This window comes from Pyrgilauda ruficollis, unplaced genomic scaffold, assembly GCF_017590135.1.
Source record: "Pyrgilauda ruficollis isolate IOZ18807 unplaced genomic scaffold, ASM1759013v1 scaffold49, whole genome shotgun sequence".
Classification (NCBI taxonomy): Eukaryota; Metazoa; Chordata; class Aves; order Passeriformes; family Passeridae; genus Pyrgilauda; species Pyrgilauda ruficollis.
The window spans coordinates 894,985-917,825 of NW_024526488.1; the positions used below are offsets into that span (position 1 = coordinate 894,985).

At 37.0% G+C, this 22,841-nt stretch overlaps 1 protein-coding gene across 1 annotated transcript in view; it reads left to right on the top strand.

Moving 5' to 3' along the window:
- NTNG1 (netrin G1) overlaps positions 1 to 22,841 on the top strand; it is a 142,029-nt gene that overhangs the window by 90,194 nt on the left and 28,994 nt on the right. The window contains exons 4-7 of the mRNA XM_041479578.1: positions 2,995 to 3,021; positions 12,603 to 12,668; positions 14,573 to 14,632; positions 19,681 to 19,848. Of these exons, the coding sequence (XP_041335512.1) occupies positions 2,995 to 3,021; positions 12,603 to 12,668; positions 14,573 to 14,632; positions 19,681 to 19,848 (321 nt within the window). The remainder of the gene's footprint in view (positions 1 to 2,994; positions 3,022 to 12,602; positions 12,669 to 14,572; positions 14,633 to 19,680; positions 19,849 to 22,841) is intronic.

A 22,841-nucleotide genomic window follows, 5' to 3' on the forward strand; every position in this document is an offset into this window, starting at 1 on the left:
CCAAACCACCGCCCTCAAGTCATGTCAAAAATAATAAATAGTATTAGTGACTTTCTCCTGCAATATTTGCAATTTCAGGGGCAGTACCAACCTCTGAACTTACTTTGCATGCTTTACTTGATGTCCCTTCACTATAAATCTATTACCATTAATAAACATCCCAGTGATTTCAACTGGAAGATAATTTAGGGTGAACATTGCTTTGGTTTAACAACTGAATAGGTGTAAATTCTATCCCTTTTTGTACCTTGTTCAACAGAATTGTCCATCAAAGGAGGCCTGATCCTTCATCTCTCTAACCTGTCCCCATCACTTCACTGCTGGAGAGTGCTCACAGATTTCAGTACAAGGCTGACTGGAAACCGTCCATGCCATGTAACAGACCAGGTTCAAGCCAAGGGCCAGCAGTGGTGGGATGACCCCACAGCCTGTGGTTGTCCCCAGCAGTGCAGGGATGACCCCACAGCCTGTGGTTGTCCCCAGCAGTACGGGGATGATCCCACAGCCTGTGGTTGTCCCCAGCAGTACGGGGATGATCCCACAGCCTGTGGTTGTCCCCAGCAGTGGTGACACGGGCAGAGCCCTGTGCTCAGGCCCTTGCCTGCCTCCACACTAACAGAGAGGGAGAGCAGAATCACACCTCCTGTGCCTGATTACCTAAGGACTTGCACCAAATCCAGCTCAGCTGAATTGAAGAGCTAGCCTCAATATGTAACTCCAGATCTCACACAAACACTCCTTCTAAGAATAATTTCCCCATCATATGTGCGGTTTTCACAGAGTGTTAATAGACCCTGCTTCGTGGCCCTACATAACCAGCTCCTTTCCAGACAAACACAGAAGTGTCATTCTCACTCTCTTTAGTAAGAAGGGCATAAAGTACTGCACTATCAAGGCCAGTCACCTCTCACAGGGATACCTGCTAGTACAAAAACCAGTCTGGTTACAGAAGACCACACCAACTAAGAAACTCTGTACAGAAATAGCAAAACAGCTTTTGAAACAGAATCTGAAGATATTTTTGCAAGGTTAATACAGAGCCCTCAGGCTAGCAGGCATCTTGTGTTCATTATTCTCTGCCCAGGAAACATTTATCACTATGAATTCATTGAAAATTTTGACGTACAATAATGTGAGGCAAGCAGACTTGCAGGAAAACCTCTTCCTTTGCTACAATCTGTTCAGGAGAGAAAAGAAAGGATATTTGTATATGTGTGTAGGAGACAGAGAGGTTTGAGGCGGGGGAGTATACCCAGAGGAAATACAAATACCATTTCACAGTGCAAGTGTGAGTGTGAGAACACAGTTTTTGTCTTTTGTCTAATATTTGTGTAGGTTCCATGAGTCTATAAAGGAAAACTAATCCTGCTAATTTAAACCAGCTACAATGACTTGCAAAAATTTAAACAAGCTGCTATTGAAACTTCAGGGGAAAATATTTTAAAATAGATTGTCTTTTTGCCATTTAAAATAAGGGGATAGGCATTCTCTTTGATGATCTTAACCAAAAAAAGCACTTTTTGTTACCATTAGAACTATGACCACATTGTTCTATTATGATGATATTTGCATTTAGCTTTCAGCTTTTTCATGGTGCTAAAATTTTGGAAAATACACGTTCATCTCAGCAGAAGTAGAAATAATTAAGTTTGCAAACAGTGTCTGAGTGTGGGGCTGGGTGAGCAGCAGGTGCTGTCCATGGTGCTCTGCCAGGCCACGGCTTCCGCAGGATACGAAACCCGGGAGCTGCAATTCTGACGCGTGCCCCAGGATTGATGTGGTGAAACATAACAAGTCTAGGTTTGGTCCCCATTCTGCAAATTCTCTTACTTCAGCATTGTCTTAGCCATGCCACAAGTTAAGATTTTTCCCAGCTTGTCTCTGCAACCTTGCTTACATTGAATATCATTTATTCTCAAGACATTCCTTCACTTAATTGCAGAGTGAGGTCCATGCCATCTCTGAGTAAGGGAGAACTTTAAGATAGATACTGAAAGAAGTGTAGCAGATGTTTAATGGAGAAACAGACAGATATCTGCAACAAAATGCATGACACAAAAGTCAATAAAACTTTAAAAAGGCAAACTGTATTTAAGGAAGAGGATGCAAATATCCAGGATTTCAATACTGATCTGCAGTTTCTGACTAACCCAAGTGATAAGCCACAGTCCCATTAACAATGGCATTTAATCTTAAAAAAATGGCATTTCAACAAAGATTTCATATCCATGGTTTTGTGCTACACACAAAGCCTGATTTCAGGGCAGACCTGACAAGAAGGTAGTTCTTGGGATTGCATTATACAGCACGAGATCCCACACTGCTTATCCAGTGAAGGAGTTTTACTCCTTAACAGCCCCACTTCTTAGGGTAAATTTCTCTGTAATGGTTTCCTTGCATTAATTCGGTTTAGGAATTGAAATGAACACAGGAAAAAAAATAAATCAATGAGAGGCTTAATCAATATGGCCAACCTACTGCATTAGATTGTTTCACTCAATTACATTTCTTTTACATAGCTTAATTTAGATAACTGTCAGGTAAAAGAGGGAAAAATAGTTCTACACAATTAATGCAACAGAAGGTACCAACTGATTTAAGCAGCTGGCCAAAACAGTTAGCAATGCATCTATCCCTTGGTTAAATTACTCTCCTGGATCTGCATAATACATGCATGACTGATATTTTTATCTAGAGCATTAAACCTAATGGCTGGTTAGTTGAAATACAAAACTGTTCTGAACAAATTCATGAAGTTAAGAGAGCTGGTATAGATCCCATCTGTCAATGCATTTTAGTGGTCCCTGCAGCTCCATACTGAAAAATCTAAAAGACTCTGCATTTACAAAGGACTGGGCATGTAATGGCAGATGCTTGAGTTTAACTGTGTATTGATAAAGTATTCTGAAGATGTTTTCAGAATATTAGTTGTAATAGCTCGGCCAGCTACAGCAAACAGCTAACTACACTTCTTTGTGTTTTCTTTCTCTGCAGGTATACCCAGTATTTCCAGTATTGGTAGTAAGTAATAAAACCAGTATTGTTTTGCATTGTCATTCAGCTTCATGGACCTGATTTCCCAACATCCCTTTCTGGTGTAGATATTGTTTCTCTGACAGCATGCCCTGTGGTGCAGGGGCTGTGTATTGGCCTTCCTCTCTGGCATTAACATGTAACTGTTACTACATGGTCAGAGACAATGTCACTCCTTGCATCTGCATTCAGCCCCAGATTGTCTGATCGATTCTTATCAGCAGATGAGCACTGAGTCCTATAAAACTAGTGTGACACAAAGAATTAAGACACTGTTGCAGAGAAAATATTTGTTGAGCATTTTGAAGAAGTGTTTGCTAATAACAGAAGTATAGGACCAATAATTTTCATGCATGTATATGTGTGTGTAAATTCAAAGAGCAAATGGAAAAGTTTATAAATGGAATAGCTTTCATTTCTATGAAGTAGATTAGCAAATGCAGCGTATCTGCTGGAATCTGCATTAACTCAAGCAGGCTTTGAACTCAGCTTTACTCCACAAAATAAATAGAATTGTGTTCCTTCACAGAAAAATGCTTGCCCGTATGTAATCAAAGTAGCAAAATACAACTCTTAAACTATAACAAAATCATGACACTGTTATGTAAAGAACTACTATATATCAATGAAATAGATGATTAGTGAAACAAAACACTCGAAGAGACCAAGCACACAGCAGCTGAGCTGTGAGCCTCGGCTGCGTTCCACAGCTGAGGAGTGCACACAGTCATGGCACGTTAGTTAATTGCCAATAAAGCAGGGAGGGAGAAATGGGATCCTGCTGTGGCTCAAGGAAGGAATATTCCCCACAGCCTCAGCTTTGCAAATACTTTGGACACAACTTGCATAATACAGGACAATCACGGTTATAAAATATCACAGTTGTTAAATGCAATTTGCCATACCCGGTATCCAAGTGAAAAGTTTTTAACAATTTGGGTAAAACTGTCTCACTTCTTATGATGTAGTGTCAGGACTATCAATTTATAATCAACTCCGTTTACTTAAGTTCATGAATAGCACTGATTTGTTAAGCTCTAGACAGGCAAGTTAAATGCCATCAAAACTATCTCCCTTGCAAGTGCAAGCAGTGTTAGCAGCTGAATGCCACAGCATCTGTTTTCTGCTTTAAATAGAAAAACAGCATCAATGACAATAATGTGCAAATGAAAGCCTTCAATCTTAATAATGTCATTTGCCTGCTCTAGTGTCTCCTCTGGTATTTGCACGCCTGCAGATTCATAGCGATGTGCTGTTTTCAAAACTTTGTGTTTATACATGTTTGATTACCAAAAAAACCTAACTAAATGAAAAAGAATAAGTTTATGTCACCGTTCTCAGAAATATTCCTGCCATTAATAACAGAAATGGGATGAATGGGAAATAGTTCTTTGGAGTTTGATTGTGCTATAGTTTCTTAGTACTACTGTGTTGCATGGTCTATATGGTTGTGTTTTCACTTCACCCTCCATACAGCCTTCGTCACTACATCTACCATTTCTGAGCATCAGCAGATGTTGGCCTTTGAAAACTTAATAGGGAAACTCAAATACCTTTTGAACAATGGTGAGCTGAAAGGATGCATTGTTGACCTCTTTGTATTTTACACTGGCATGATTAGTTCAGTTTATTTATTACAAACGGAGAAAATTCTGTTTAACATTCTATAGGAAATGCAAGAGTTTCTGCAAATCTATGTTTTATCTTTAGTCTGTTGTAAATGTCTTGGGATAATATGTGGTAGAATTCAACATGTTTCTTTGTCTACCTGAAAAAGATGAAGTATGAGCATCTCTTCATGAGCACAAGTAAATATTGGTACTCTGCTTGCTTTTTCCATGTGATTTTTCTTAAATAGCTCAGGGGAGAAATAACTCTGCTTGCTTAATGTTCTAAACACCTTTCCTATAACATAGGAATAGCAGAACTTTTGTTAAACAAGGACAGAATCCATAAATTTATCCTGTTCTCAAAGAGAATGTAACAGAAGTCCAATTAACACACCAAACCAAACAAGATTAATTAGTCATGGCTGCTTTAATGGATTCTGCATGATTTTTGTTTTGTCTATGCTAACACAGCATTTGTTTTCATATCAGCAGAGTTTTTCCCCATCGGGGGCAGGAAGTTACTCTTGGGAGATAGAGTTTGGGTTTCATTTTGCCCGGCAGCAAACACCTACAGAGGGTATTGGCTTTTGTGTGCTCCCAGCTTTTTCTGGTATATAAGGAGGAAGGGGTTGGGGCAGGTGGGTTAGAAACACTAAACTTCCAGCATGCAAAGAAGATGCCATCTCAAGCAATGTTCATTTGACACTTTTTTGATACTGCAATGAAAGCCAGCAAAGAATAAAATACATTCACCTGTGTGCACATATATGTATTATTCTCTATTTTCATTTTTTTACCGCAAAGGATTTTGTATTAAAGCACTAAAATTTGAACACAAAAAAACAGTGGTCATTAGTAAACATCCTTTCTGATCATCTAGAAGAAAACAAAGCAAACAAAAAAAAAAAAAAAAAAAAAAAAAAAAAAAAAAAGAGCTTTCCCATTAAGGTCATTTGTACCTGCTGTTGTCTATTAGTTGAATAATAGGTTCTCTGATCATTTCCAGCATTCTTGATTACAATGCTGGCTCTTTCAGCATTTTTCAGCCATGTCTGAAAAAATACTGGTGAAAGTGTTAGCAATTAATGAGTCCCAAAACAATTTCATAATTTTAAGCAATGCTTATATACAGTATGCAAACATTCTGAAAACTGCATTATTTTACTTGCTAAAATAATGATTGTACAATTTTACATAGAGCAGTGCATCAAAATGTTCATTATTGTGACCAAATACCAACATTACTAATCTGTACATGTATGCCTTCAAAAGTTGAGTCTTCTAAACGATTGCTTCTTTTTTTCTGTAAAGCATAACTCCACTAATTATGCTAAACAGTTTGTTATAGAGGGTATAATTAGATAGAGGATAAGATAGACATGATGTGCAAATAGCTCTGTGTGGGCGATTATCACCTTAAAGCCTGCTGCTGGCAGATGAGTCAGAGTTTAGAGACAGACCATGCACCCAAGTGCAAGATGCAGTCACAATAACCAAACAGTATTTTCTGCTTTGTTCTCTATGTTTTTGCTCTTCCTTATAGTCAATTTTAAATTAAGAGATTTTTTTAAATGATAATGAATGCAAGATAAAGTTAAAAAAATACTGAATGGGCACTTCCTTATTTGATTGTTTTCTTAACGTTGAAAAATACTCGTAGGTATTTTTCTGGAACTAAAACAGTGTCTGGATGCGTGTAGCTTTATTTGTTTTTCACATTTGTAATGAAATTCTAATGTGGTAAATATATATCTTAAAAGGTGGCGAGAGCAAATACTAGTGGATTTTTTTTTTTCTTTTTTAATAACAACACAAAGTATTTTGGACCTGATTTTGCCCTTTTCCAGTTACCAGGAAGTTCTCTTTTTAAATCTTCAGTCGTGTGAGCAAAGCTCTGGACTAGAGTCTATACCTAACACATGTCAGCAGGGTATAAACATGCATAACTAGGATGTACATTACTTTTCTATTATTATTTGAGGTCAAGTTTTACAGGAAGCTGTACTGTTGAGGGACCATTAAGATATTTATCTCCTTAAAACATTCAAATATTGTCTTCAGACTGTATCTATTATTTTGGACATATAAGCAAAATGTTCTCATTTCAATTTAATTTTTTTCCAAATCTGACCTTCTAAAATAATATTGTTAATCAGGCTTCCAGTCTAAGGCAATCACCTTATCTAGATAACTGATTATAATATCAAGCCAGTATTTGTTTTCCCTCCTTTAATGCTTTGAAGCTCTTGGAATCTTTTGCTTTAAAAATTAGATTTTGCACTATATTAAAACATTACTGAGCTGAAAGAAAATACAAACGGCCTTTGTGGTATGATGTGCTCATTTGAATACTGGATCTGAGAGAAATTTACATTCCAAATAATTCCATTACAGATAGTTGTACCTGGTAGGAGTCCCAGCAAAGCCATCTTCCTGCTGTATAGCTAGGGTGTGATCCCTGAAGGTGAGGAAGCAGAACTGAGCCCAGCACGGAGCAGAAACTGCCTCTCTGCTAAAATTGCTGTGACAAATATATAAATAAATCAAGTGATTTCGAGGGCAGGGTCAGAAACCACCAGTGCTGCCCCAGGGAGCACCTGCCAGGTCCTTGGGATGGGATTTGGGGGAGCCTTCGTTTCAGTTTTGGTTTTGCCAGATCCACCAATTTTAACAGATAAGAAGAGCTGTGCTCAGCAGTCTCAGACACAGCCACTGACAGTTTAGAGTTGTTTCTCACTCCTCTTTCCAGTTTTCCACCATCATCTTGAGTTAGTTTAAATCAGTCTATCAATCACATAGTGTTTTCAATGCTTTTTTGATTTGCTGCAATATATAGAGAACTACTCAGTTCATAGTTATCTTCCTTTTAACATTAATAAATAATGCAGTGATAGAATACTCTAGAAAATATGTCAACATTCCAATATGTACCATGGTACACATGCAAAACACACGGCACTTGCAATATGCAAGTTTGGCTCAGTTACTCAAGAAAGTTTATAGAGAGTAGACACGACCCACAAAGATATTTTAAAATCTAATGATCTGTACAACTTGGGGAGAAATTGCCAGGAAAAAAATGCATTTCTATGTTACCCTCTCGTCTTTTTCTTTCTGTTCCTTAAGACATGTAATCAATTTATTTCACAGACTAAAGAAAAGAATGAGATTTCCAAATCAGCATAGTGATTTAAAAAAGCAAATCTTGATTTACTGTTCATCAGCTGGGAATTACTGTATAGTAATTCTGGGTGATCAGACAATTTTAACATTTTTATAGGAAAAAGCAGAACCAGTCCAAATGAAAAATAACAACACAACCCCTGCAAACTATCAACAAAGTAATTTGTGTTTTCATGAGAAGGTACCTAAATGTTTCATTCCAATCATACTTGAATTCATTGTGCACTTGTACAAACATTTAAATGGAAATACTTAAAATTGAAGAATTCCCTCAGCCCTCACTGTTTTGAGAATCAGCCAAAAATTTGTTCAAATCAGTGGTATCTTTTTTCTGATATCTGAAGGTTTCCAGAGATGGATCCTTGGATTATTTTTTTAAGCCTCTGAAAAGATCACTTTCTTTTTTACTCTACAAGTGGACACATAAAGGACTAATTACATTTAAATTCTTCCAACAGTTATAAAAGCTGTTATGGCTGAGGAGCTACCATAAAACAACCACATCTTCACATTTATGCAGAATTCTCCTTTCTTCAAAGGAACAGGTATGAAACTTCCTACGTTGCTCCAAGAAAGATTGCCTAATATTGGCCAAGTATTTTTTTAACTTAATAAAATAAAGGGTGATAAAAAAATCAGCATTTCTCTCTTTCAGTGATTTAGATTTTGCAGTTTAATGAAAGTGCTAAAAGGCAAATTTTATATGAGGTAGATTATCATAGCTTCCAAAAGACCAAAGGAGATAGAAATGCTGTAACAATGATATGATGATTGCAAGTAGTGGTAGAATACAATTTGATATAAACACACTTGATTACTCCAGCAGCTACTAAATCTGCCACTGATTTCAGTGAGCATTATTTCTTTAAAATCCTATTTTTTTTGTTCAATATTAGCACCTAAAACAACTGTCATAAGTCCACTGTCCTCAGCAGGCATCTCTAAGTGAGAACACATATTTACTGCTGCCTACTCATGGTTTAAAATAGGTAGCAGCAAGGCCAGCTTTCTGTGGCTAGAGACATGAAGTTCTACTGAATCAGTAAGTTTACACTGATACACATTTAATTTTTTTTTTTAAATAGAAAGAAAGTTAGAAAACATCTTAATCAGCATATCTCACAGGGGTTCCCTATTTTTATTAAAAATTAAATTAATAATGATAGTTGCCAACACAAGTGCTCCCTGTCTGCCACTAGTGAGCATTATTTAAGACTTAGAGATTTATGGGTAGTAATTTCCAGCAGCTGCAGTGTCTGTGGGCTGGGCCAGCAGGATCACTTGAGGGGGTGATCAGGCACTGTCGGCTGCAGCGGAGAATTCCTGCGCTCCCTCACCCCTGCCCTCATCCCTGAGCAGGGACAGCCCCTCTCACTGGGAATACACTTTCATTTTACTGCCAGCTCACTACTTGGTTGGAGTGAGAAACCAACAAAATGCCCATTAATTTCTGCCAAGATCGTGACAGGTTTTTTTCATGTGCAGCTGTCGGGTTGGAATTAGGCTGAAACTACCCATTCATTTCCTTTATTTCCCCCATTTGAAGCCATGATACAGCCCATGGTGCAGACTGCACTTCCAGTGAATATTTGAGACAGATTTTCTTCATTTAATATTGGAAGTAATTCTGATACTGTATGTCAGGGAGGAAATAATATTGGGAGGAGAAAAAGGAAATTATCATACATCTAGTAAGTATAATGCAGTAAGTTTTTCCTTACTTCATGAAAGCAAAATTTTTTTCCAATACTAACTTTCTACATATGATTGGCTTTGGAACAATAGTAACTAAAAATGCAGAAATGTCCAATGCAAATTTAAAATGTTATATTTGATTTTTCCTCAGTCACACAGATTGCATACCTCCACTCTTAAAGATGTCTACAGTAGTTTCACTTTTAAATAATAATACTCAAACTTACATTCAGAAACTCTTTCACATTTCTTAGCCTTGCTTGCTCAGACGAACTGTCATGAAATATTTTACAGTAGATTGAAATAGCACGTCTTATAGAACACCTACCCCAAGATTCATTTATTATTCTGGTACATAATGACTGTAATTACAAGATGCAGTTTCCATGCATGGAACTGTTCTGGAAAAGATTGGTTTATCTAGTCAACTTCTCTATAAATAAAGCCCTTGGTGGTAATCACCAAGGACTAGAAATATTTTCACAGGTTGCTGTGAAAGAATAACTAGCTGCTAAACGAATCTTCCCAGTGTCTGTTCAAGGGATGACTCATCTGCTCCAGTGTACATGTGGGAATGACATCCAACATCTTTGGACTTGGATATCTCACCTACCTTTTCAGATAAAGCATTTCAAGTCATTGCCATTAAAAAAAACATTCAAAGACACAAAGAAAGATATTTAACAAGAAACCTGTAATCTTGATGGAAATACAGACCATGAATAAAGGATATGAGTAAAAGATATCCTCTTTACCAAAGACAAAAAAAGCACATAACAGAATCATTAAGTCTAAGGAGCATTAACCACATTACCAAGCAGCAGCTGGTTTCAGCTGGAAATGACCTTCAACAACCTCATCTAACTTCTAAAATTGACCCTGCCATAAGCAAACTGTGGAAATAAATCACCTCCAGAAGTCCTTTCTAATATGGTTATTATTATCAGTAATAACCAGTAATAATCACTAGTAATAATACTTAAATGGTAATCTCCAGGCACTGTAAATATGCTCTTTATTGTTTTGGGTGCCCATTAAGAAACTCAGTTCACTGTTATCTAATTTAAAGGGTCAGGGAATTTTTAATTATTTTGCAGTAAGTCACAACCTCCATTTTAAGTAAGTTTGCTAAAACAAGCACAGATCTACAACATTTATAGAATTTCTAAGAAATTGAATATGACTTTTTTTCTGCCTTACAAGGAATGATTTTACTTGGATATTATATTAGTCAGAGAAATCATAATCAGGATAAATTATTAATTAAATATAACTGGTTATATCTGTTTGATTATATAAAGTATCTGATTTACTACATAGGAGCTATCGTTTATGAAATTACACATTCCAGAGGGTTAGTCCTAAGGCATTACAAAGTTATTTGACGCTATTAATTTTACTTCTGGTAATACCTGGGCCTTTTCAGTTGAAGACTACTATACATGGGAATTTTTATAGCAGGTGTGCCACACTGTACTCAACAACACAAGCAGGATATTGGAAGCTCCAGTCTGAAATATGACCAGTTTTCTGCAACAACTCTGATGCTGCACAATGGCTAAAAGAAAAAAAGGCTCAGGGGACAGCAGCACAACATAGTCCATAACGATTGCTTTTCCTTTTTTAACTCCTATTTTTATGTTACGGGTAATGTCCAGTCACTCTAAAATCTTTAGGTCAAGTCTAAGTGTTCCTAAACCTACCAAAATTTGACAGGGAATAAACTGTGCAAGTAATTTGTCAGTGAGTGCCTGAGGAGGAGGAAGGTGGTCTCTCAGGTGCTTGGCAGCAGTCTGTCAGTGGAGGGGGCGAGGGTTACCACAGCACCTCACTAGGCACAGCTTGGAGATAGTTCTTGTCATCCACTCTGACTGGGCACTTGCACTTCCTATGTGTGGGAATTGGTGGATCTGACCTGTAGAGGCAGATTAATGGCAGTCAATATGTAGAGTCTTTGAAAATCTTCCAAACTGGTTCCATTTTTCCTTCTTCCGTTTTCTTGATTGATAAGGAAAAAGCACAAAAATGAAGAATCTGAGGTAATTATGTGATTAAATTACAACTTGACCCATTCAGTTGCAGAAGACTGCCTAACAGCAAATGGCACAGTGCAGGTCCCCATCCTTTCCTTTCATTATTCTCTGTGTGGGAGAACTTTAGGGACAAAGGCTGATGTGACCCTTAAGAAGAATTCTGTTTGGTTCAGACAAGACACAACCATTGCAGTACTCAGAAGATTATAAAAACATGGTCCAAGTCTCATGTGCAAAGCTAGGCAGATGGCAACAGAGAAACAAATTTTCTTTCCTTCCCAAAACCCCATCCCATTCACTTTCAGCTCCAAGACCCAGCACCATTCTGCTAAGGGTTGTCATTCCTCACTTCCCCAGCTCCAGAACATATTAATCAAAGGAGATGAAGATCTAAAGAGACACAGCTAATTCTATTGCTCACACAAAATGCTTCAGGCAAGTAACACATTTTGTAGAACTTATAAGAAATTTAGATATTTAACGTTATGACAAAAAAAAATCAAGCTGTAAAATATATCCACAGATATATCAGATGATAGGAAATAGATGAAACACACAAAAGTGTGAGAGCCAAAGAAAAGGCCCACTCTACTGGTAAATATATTTCTTCTAATAACAGATCTGCAATTCACTCAAAAGGCCCTGAAACAGGATGTTACAGTAAGATATGTGTCTTTGGTAAGAAGTCCATATTTGTCTGATACTGTCGTTTTATCTCTGCAGAGCAGATTTAACACAATATGTTCCTGTTTTGTTCCTGGTGTTAGAACTATATATATTGGCCTAGGATATCTTCTCGTCATGAAAAATTACATTTTAAGCCACAGAAGAGAAATTGTTATGCACAGTATTTTATGTCCATTTGGTGTTTTGGGAATCATCAATTGCTTGTTTTCTTGTTCACTGTGGAGTCATGTTCTGTTCTAGTGCAACTTAGACTAGTCCAGTTACAGCTGTGTGTAATCTCTGTCTTTGTCCATATGCTTGCCTGTTTAGAACAATATCACAGATGTAAATAACAAAACCTGATTTTTCCTGATGCATGCAGATCCTCCAAAGTTTGATAGGATATGGCCGAATATTTCTTCCCTTGAGGTTTCTAAACCAAACCAAGGTAGGATGCTGTAAAATTCCTAGTGGTCTAAAGGTACTGAAATTGCTCTCATCAAGTCCCACGTGGTAAAAAGTAGTAACAATGATACTCCAACTCATTTTTCTCTGGTGCTAAGTAATGCTATCCTGTGAGAAAATAACTATAAAGCAAACCTTACCTGAAAAGGGAGTCTTCCAACACTCAGACTGTGCACATTACTGCAAATATGGGAATAGTAGACATAGAGACTAAAATTTATGATACACAGAAAGCCCAGGACAATTTTGGACTTGTTTAGGTAGCACAGTCTGTATTTTGAGTAAGTTTTGAGATTTTTAAGTGAACAAAGGTTGTCACTGTCAACCTCAAAAGGATTTTTAATGTCTTGTTTCCAATTTGTTTTCCCAAGTGAGCTGAGAAGCATTCTCAGCTTTCATGCCATCCACAATACAAGCAAGTTCTCTGCAGGAAAGACCCATGGTTTTCTACAATTTGAGTGCTATACAAAAAATTACTCACATACTGTGATATGACGATTAGCACTGAAAGAAACAAAATTACTTTTTAAGATGACTAATAAAACTAAGCTTCTTTGTTAGTTGAAGAAGTATTCAGCTATACTTCACATTTCAAAGTGATTGCTCATTATAAAAATGATTTCCTTCTGTTCTTATTTATTGCCCTTTCCTCCCCCAAAAGTCGCTGCAGAAATCTGGCCTGTGGCTTGCTTTCATGTTCAAAGGGTGTCCTTTCTGTGCTGTTACACACAGAGGTGGAGGATAAAATTAACGAAAAGGCAATCTAGACAATGGCCACTAAACCAAATGAGATGTATTGAGAATCTGTTGGGAATTACATGGGAAGGGCTGTAATTAAGTCTGGATCACAATCACCAAATCAATCATACATGTGCATGTGAAATCTACCATGTTATAAGTACAAGTTTCTATGTGCCCAACAAAGCAGATAAAATTGATCTATTCTCTATGTAAGGATTAGAAATTACTTTAGTTTGGACTATTCACCATATATTTCAAACAAACCATCCCTGATAAAGTAACACCTAGCATTCCAATTTCATTTAGCTCCCACTGTATTTCCCAAGTTTTTGCATGTCTTTTTTAAACAAACAAAAAACCCCACCCAGACTGATCTCTTTTCCTCTGCTCTCTGTAAGGATTAGCCTGCGTTATTCAGAAGAATTTTAAATTAAAACATTCTCAGTTAAATTATACTTAGCATTTCTAATGGATTTCATTGCTTAATTATACTGTGTGTGATCTAAGATCTAACTTCATTAAAAAATATGTTTTGAACAGCACAGAATTATTCAGTGTTTCTTCCCCAAAAATAAGAGTTTAAGTAAATTTAGTTTTGATGTTTTGGTAGGGAGCACAAAACACAAAAACGTCAAAGCATTTCTATTTAGCTTTTGTGTGTTTGCAGCATATTGTTACTGTCTTTAACATATAGTGTAGATTAAATATGTCATTTAAGAATAGTGTATGAAAAGAATGATTACAGAAATCTGCCTATATCTAAATATTTTATTGTGGGGTTTAGGTTTATGCTAATTGGCCAGAAAAAATATGCATTCAAATTCAATAAAACCCTTTTCAGACCACTCTGATTACCATATAGTCATTTGTCACAGACTGTGAGAAACAAATAGCCTCTAACACAAAACTGCCACAGTGCATAGATGTGAATTACATTCCCTGTCTTGATCTTGGATGTTACAGCTCAAATAATTTGTAATTGATAGTGTATAACTCATTTTCTGTAACTTCACCCTTCCTTACAAAAAAAAAAAAAAAACATTGTTAAATTCAAAAGTTAGAGAATAAAGATGTTTATCTTAATATTTTGATTTGTTCCTATATGATACTTTTTCTAATTTGCTGTTCATTTTATTACCTATCCAGTTGCTCCCAAATTAGCTATGTCAACTGTTTCTTCTGTTCAAGTTGCAAACCACAAGAGAGGTAGGAATTCTAGGATTCATACAGTGATCCCATAGTGCTCTGTGTTGTGAAAACATTGCACTGTATGAATCTGGAATATCTGTGGAGTGTACCCATTAGTTTACTGGTGAGGCATCTTCATTGAATACAACAGAAGCATTAAGTCACATAAACATAAGCCATACAAAGAAAAATAAATATGCTTCTTAGACAGTTGTTGGTGGCAAATAAAGCGACATGGCATTTATTTTTAAAGGAGTTAAATGTATGAATATGACTATTCAGATCCTTGCCTAGAAAGCAGATGTTTACCAGAGTCCTGTTTTCCTCAGTGATATGCATAAATTGTAAAAGAGGAAACATAAGCAGATTAGTTGAGGGCAAACAATCCATAAAACATCAATTGTCCATGTCCTCAAGAAGTATCTGTAAATGCCATGGAATGTAATGCATTGTTGTGTCTTTTAATGCATTGTAAGTGTGCCTTATGTCTTCATTTTATTCTAAGTGTGCAAATTCAGAGTGCAGGCATTACATTTTGAACGGATGTTCTAGTGTTCTATAAAAATAATGGAATTTTATGGATATAATAAAGGATGCCAATATTCTTTCTGACTTACAGGCAACCTGTTTCATTTGCATATCTGTCATTCACAGTCTGAACCCTGAGATCTTTTCATTGTTTTTCCTCATCAATTTATCTGTAAAGAGTATGTATGAAGATGTTTTGTCTTTCTGCAGCTATTGTGAATATCTCATTATTCATGAAATACATGTGAACAAGGAAAAGGGTTATTAAGGAATGTCTGAACTTAGTTTGACCCATTTGATGAGATCATGGTAATGAGCCATACTGTTTATTATGAAGCAGGTAATTTCTAAGGTTACAATGAAATCTCCTTTGTTTGCCTTAGTGTATGGAGGAGGAGCACGGAGTGACTGGAAAATGAAAAAGAAAAAATAATTTAATTATTTGTGAATGCACTTTTCTTGAAATCTGCTTTGTGCTTTTAATTAAAAAGTGACACTAATAGCTGTCTCATGCAACCTGTCTGAGTTTAGAAATGATGCTACCCTTCCATGTGTGTTTATCATTGTTTCATGTGATGACATTTCATGTTTTAATGGTTGTAGCTGAAGCTTCAGCTGAACTTCATCCCTACAGTAACAGTACGTTATCTCAAAGATGTAAGTGCATAGCATTAGAATGGGGGAAAATTGTTCAATTTATAGAAACAAAACAATTAGATTATCAGCTTCGTGAGCCTGCTTCAGTGGGTAATTTTATCATGCTTTCTGCAACAGAATCAAGATTGTTTCAATAAAATCATTGCACTGGAAAATAGTCAGGGAGGCTCAGAGAGTCAATGCTTCTGTGAGTTTGCAAGGGATTTGACAGTTCCTGAATCAGCCAAAAACAATGATCACATCTAACATGGCAATCCCTTTTTCCTTCACATTAAGCCTATCTAGCTGTCATTACCTCTTCTCTGAGATTTTTGGCTTCTGAACCATTCACTCCTTTTTGTTACTCAACTTATCTGTGTCTTTTCTGACATGTGGTACTCAGAACTGAAAGCAACATTTTCTATCACTGTAAGAAGCTCATGTCATTTCACAATGGTTGGTAAACCATGTGCAGCCTGATTTTGAGACTTTTCCTCCATCTCCTTCAGTGTTTGCATGACTTTGCCAGTGCGTGACAGTGCTTTAGGCTGCTAGCCAGAGCTGTGTGCCTAAAGACCCTGAGCTGTGCTTCTGACAGGTCTACAAGCAGAATACTTTCTGGTTAAGGTGAAGCACATGATATGCTGGAAGGGCCATACAGCACTGACAGCTTCCCAGCTGGCACGGTGCTGAATGCAATTCTGTGTGCTGTGTCTGAGTGGCTTAGGGCAGCACCTCATGTAGCCAGTAGAAAAAGTAATTCCATTTCAATCAGAGGAGGACTTTCTACATAGCTTATTTTTGTAAGCACAGAGGGATGTAAATATGATTCACTGACCAGGCCAACAGCAAAAAATTACTGCACTAACAAACAACGCTGTGGGGAGGCAGGGGAGAAGCAAACATTGTCACAAAAGTGATTTAATCGTTACTTTCCATTTCTTTTTTGTTTTTCCTTTTGCCATTGCTAACGCTTGATCAGATGTTGGACTGCTTTCGACTTAACTGTGGTTTTTTTCTATACCACGTAGAATTTACTTGTGTGATGAAGACTACTAGAGCACTCCTGTATCTTAGCATTAGTTAACTTTGAGACAAAGACTTTGTTTCATACAGCACAGTTGTTACAAAAGAGCAATACCCGTAGAAATGCAACCAAGTTTAAAAATTGGTCTCTTTGTTTACCTTAAATATTAATGGCCCACCTCTGAACTTGAGCAGTCCTCCTGCATATGTTTCAGAGCATGTGCATACATCCAAGTGCTTCATAATTATTAAAGGTTTCTTCACTCCAAATCATAACTTGGAGCAGGCCCTGTGTTACAGAGTGAATTGCTTAATGTGCAGCTTTTGTTTTTGTGCTGTTATGGCTAATTATGTGTAATAGTAATATAATTGAAGGTTGTATTGCAGTTTCAGAATGGAAATAGTGCAGTCATTCATTCATGAACTATTTTCAGTTTCTTTCTGCTGCCTTAAATACAAAAGATATTGTAGCATAGTCAGCTTTTCTTTATAGTATATAGGCAAATTATTTCCTCTAAATTCACCTGGAGTGAAAATGTTTAGCAACAAGTCTGACCAACATAACACTATAGTATCATCTCACCAAAACAAACTCTCTGTTGGTAGCAGAAGACAGGTCCTTTGTCAGACAGAAAGACTGACAGCCTTGCTTCTGAATCTTGGATTCACAAAGTTCAGATTGCTTATCTCTAGTCAGTCTTTCTTACTTTAAAAATCAAACACAAACATAATCACACCAATTTTCCATTACTCCTGTTTGCTAGTGGTATTTTCCACTTTTAGATCTCATCTGTTCCACACAGGCAGTTTTCACTTGAGCAAGATGGATATACTTGGAGAAAAATGCTGCAGGGTGGCTGGCTGAGATGCTGAATCAGACTGACCAGCTGCAAAAGACAATAAACTAACATTTTTTTCCTCCCTACTCAATTGTGTCAAGTGGTAACATAGTGAGACTGATACACCAAATGTTTTCCTGTACTCCAGCAGTTACTGGCATCAAAATTATCAGAACCACAAAACACTGGTTTAGCAGAATAACATTGACGAGAACAAGAAATATATGTTAACTAAATGTGTATATGTAAAATGGATTAATGTTTTCTGGCAGCAGAAAGGCAGCTCTCAAGATTGAAGCATATGTTGTGCTAAGTGTCTAAAAAAAAAATGCATTTACGGTGGAATCTATTTACGGTCCAGTACATCAGACAAAAGCCAAAGAAATATCCATGTATTGGGAGTGCAGAGCATACTCAGAAACACATACTGTGACTGTTGTTTCTTTACAAAAATAGAGAAAGGCTCAAATACTGTATGTGATGCCCTACTCCACCAGTCAGGGGATGATCAGGTGGCCCAGCATAATCAGGAGCATACCAGAGGAAAGGCAGCACAGGGGACTTGGCCTCTGTCATACATGGAAACACCCTCTGCTACAGTTTTATCTAATTACAAGATAATTTCAAGACCTCAAAGCCCTTCCAAGTCACTGCATCCAGTGCTCCATTATTGCAGGAAACATACTGTAATTTATTCTACCAGTTAATAAACTGTAAAGTATCTGTAAAGCATCAGTGTGTTTTGTGACAAGTGGAAAGTGTCCAACAACCTCACTGCCCTAAAGCCTAGATATCATCTTCTAATTTCCAGCTGAAATTTCCCAGTAGCCAGTTAACACCATTTGTTACTGTGGCAGTATTGCCCATTAGGATGGCAGGAGGCTTAGCTCCTTGCTGTATTTGTACAAGAAGGTGATGCCTTCTATCATCAGTTTGCTAGACAAATTTTCCTAGTCTTCACTTTTTAATTAGACAAATTTTCCTAGTCTTCACTTTTTAATTAGACTCAACTTCTCTGATCATCCTAGTAACCTTTCCTGCATTCATTCTGGGCTCATAATCCCAAGAGTTGAGTGATCAGGCTTACACAAGTATTCTACTCAAAGTAGAGCTGTGTCTTCTATAATGTTATGGATAATTTCTGATTTTTTCTTGTTCTGCATAAAGCCAAGTATTGCTCGTGATTAAAGACTAAAAGGCACTAACATTCTATATTTAATGAAGGGTTTTTTTTAAAGTGGCTGTCATGCCAACTTCATTTCAGATGGCTGCAATAAGCATGCTTTCTAGTCAGTACACATTTCAGAATTTTCATATTCTTTTCTAGACCAACTGGTTTTCATCTCAGAATACAAAAACTGGTTAATGTTTACCTCAGAAGTACAGTTGATGTGGTTCTCCAATAACTGTCTTCCTTCCTTTTCTTTGCTGTTAATCATTTTAGGAGGTGTTGGCCAAAATTGTCAAACTAGAGATTTGTTTGGCCATGAAATAAAACACTCTGATTCTCAAGGTGCCTACTAGTTATAGCACCCCAAGTTCAATAGCATTTTTGAATACTCTCCATTTCTGTCAGGAAGAAAAAAAAAAATTATTTTACTTATAGCTGTGGATTTAATCATAATTAAGTTTGACAATTTTGTCCACTGAATTTAGCATTGTTAATACGAGGAGGTTTTTCCCAGGTCTTGATTTATACTCATCTCAAATGTGCAAAAATATGTGCATTTCTCTCAGCGGAAACTGAACCTCCAGTAATCCTGAAAGGTTTACAACTGCAAATGCTTCAGTTCCATCAGGTCTGCCAACAACAGCCAACCTCCGACATCATGCCATGGTTGTCGGGTCACGCTAACCTGCCTGAAACCAGCTCCACTTCCATTGCAGATAAACATCTGCTGCTGTCCATTACATTGATTAACATGTATGTGCCATTCATTCATACTTCTGCTCATGGTCCATTTTAACTAAGCATGTAATGTGCTATTACTCTGCTGCTGTATACACTCTGTATACATTTCTGTTCTTCCTTGAAAGACTGTGAATGCTTCGGGCACTCCAACCGGTGCAGTTACATCGAGCTGCTCAATACGGTCATTTGCGTGAGCTGTAAGCACAACACTAGAGGTCAGCACTGCGAGTTATGCAGGCTGGGCTACTTCAGAAATGCTTCTGCAGAGCTGGACGATGAAAATGTGTGCATAGGTCAGTCCCGGGATAACTGCGCCTTTTCTTCTGTGCCTTTTCAGCTCCTGGCAGCTGCTAGGGACCACTGCTGCTTACTTGCACTGAAGCCAGAATGAGCTTTTTCAATGGATCAGAACATCTGTGTAGACTTCTCACCTCATTTCTATTGCTCTGGTAGCCCCAAGGAGGCATTTTGAATCCGTAAATGATGATGAACCTCTCTGGCTATGGGTCGTGGTTAGACTTTCCCCAGAAACCCCTGAGACACTGGATGTGCTCTCCTTACACAGGAGGGAGCCACACTGGGGTCACACATGAAAATTAAGGAGTTGAGTCTTAAATACCTGGTCCCAATCTGACTTTTGCAATTACTAGTAGAGATTATTGAATACTTGCCTGGATACCTACAAAAGTTGCCAGCTGCATCAAGAGAACAGGAGGAGGGACCTCTGTTAATCTGGTTTATTCACTAAATTCCACATTTGCAGCTAATTCTGCTCCCAGACACAGCGTTGTAAATGCAGTGTTACCTCCCCTCTACTTAGAGGAGGAACTGAAATTATGCCCATGAGGTTAGGAACAGAATTTGTCAAATCAGTGTGACACAGTGTCAATTTAGAAAGTGATTCCTAGGTGAAAACAGTGCTTTAGAACAAGCATCTGCTATAAATATTCAAACTGCAGAATTAGAGAAAATGTTAGAACATAATAAGAAAAGCATGTTAGGAAAAAATTTAAGATCTTAGCACCCTAGAAGAATATGCATTGTTCTCATGTCACCACAGACAGTATACAACAAAGTTAGGTGAAGCCTGAACATAGTCAATAAAGGAAGCTTTGCACAATGGCCAGTAATTAACAGATAGCCACTAAAGACACTGTTCTAATAACAAACAGAGGTGGAGAATTTAATATCCTGTTTCTTATAGACATAAGCACCAGTAGGACCTGTTCTGGATTTTCATTGTGATTTTTTTTTTTTTCTTTCCATCTTCCAGGAAACAAAGAGTAGTTAGCAGATACTGTAAAATCAAAACATACTACAGGTGAATAAATTATATTTTAATACATTTATAATCCATTGCTGAGATTCAAGCCAGAAACTATTTAGGTTGCTATTATTTGTTTGAGTTTGTAACTTGTCAGATTTACATATTTATCTTGTGATAAACACACAGATCCATCCATGCACTGCATTTCATGTGTCCTTCTTTTAACTTTGCTTGGCAATGCATTCAGGAAATGCATGATCTCCTTTGCCAGTAATTAGTCAGAGCTAATAAGAACTTTAGTAGGCAAGTCATGATTTTGTATGACTGTGCTGAGGATTAACACAATCAAATGTTCTTGGAAAAAAACTACTGTCCCACATATTTGTTTGATGTAGATGACAGACATCATTGGTGTGACATCAGGGCTGTATAATTTCAGCTGCCTAAATAGGCCTAATGAATACGACTCTAAATTGGTCTGTTTGGAATTTTTCATCAGCTCATTCAGTATGTTGTTTTCCCATATACACTGAAATGCTAAGACAGCAGCTGCAGCTACAGAAGACAAGGAAGTTAGTAAACAAAAAGCCAAAAATAAGTAATTTTAAAATTAATTTATAAGTGATATATTTAAAATGTCATGGGAAGACAACTGTGCACTTTAAAATTGCCAGGATACTGACGAAATAAATTTTTAAAATCTTTTGTTTAGGAAAAAAAAAAAAAAGATAATGTGAAACATTTGCTGACTTTCCACCTTAATGCAAGCAGAATTCTCTTGCGCTCCCCTGAGAATTGCACCATGTGAAATAACTATAGGATCAAACCATGGTTTTCTACACGTTAGGTAATTAATTTGAAATAAATAACATTCTTGCTGGACTAAGACAGTTTTCCAGATCACAGTTACCATACAAAATGTATGTTTCTAATGTATGTGTCCTAACTGATTTGCCAGCTTTAGAGGTCTTTCCTACTTCTTGTGTAAAGTCAGTGAAATGAACAGACATCTAAGCACTTCTCAGAAAACAGAGATGTTTGTTCTTAAAGTGCTGTCTTGATCTGGGGCTCCTAAGATTTAATTGGGCAAAATGTGGAGTATTTTCACCTGTGAGAGAGTTGATGGATTCACCCTTCTAGGTCAAGCACAGTCTTGCTCTATTGGAAACGCTCATTTCTCTTTTCTCTAAGTTTAAAAGCAGTGTTCTGTGGTTTAAATACAAGTAAAATGTTGGCATGAACATTTTAATAAGCAGATCTGCAGTGATATGTGCAAGTCTTATTCCCATATGAAAGTCATTTTTTCAGGCTAATTCTTTCCTCTTCAGCCATATATGTAGAAAGGTAACAAATGTCTGAATAAGCTAGTTTAATGGCAGCTAATAGGGCTTTGGCTCCGATTTATCAAAACTGCTTCACAGTTTGCAGAAATACATATGGTAAGTACATGGATAACAAATCTGTGAATCTTAGCTGATGCTAAATCAATGGAGAAAATGTAAAATGCTTAATTTTTAAGAATAAAGAATTCAAATACTGAAAAGGTTTTTTTCCAGTGAGCCAAATGCAATGTATTATACAGTGGGCTTAAATCTTAATTCTTGATGCCCTTAATTTCTTTAGCAGCAAAATAGATTTTATTTCCTAAAATGAAATACCAAAAATTTGTGGATTTCTATGTTAACTGCAAAATCACCTCATATGGGCAACTGCAGTTTCAGAATAAACCAAAGTATTCTGAAGTTAAAAATTATTCATTCGGTGTGAAAAATAATTTAACAGCTTGAAGAGTTTTTTATTTCTTAATAAAGCCCAAGTGACTTTCAGTGAATGCACACACTTACAAGCAAGGATAGCATGGAAACCACCAGGTAGACCCAGAGTAATAAAACATGGCCTTTGCCTCACAGCATAAATACTGAACTGGTGATTGCTGTCACACGTCTAACAAAGCCACCCTTGCAGTCAGTCAGGTTTAAGCTTCAGCTAACACCAGAAGCCCTAATGACACGTGGTTAA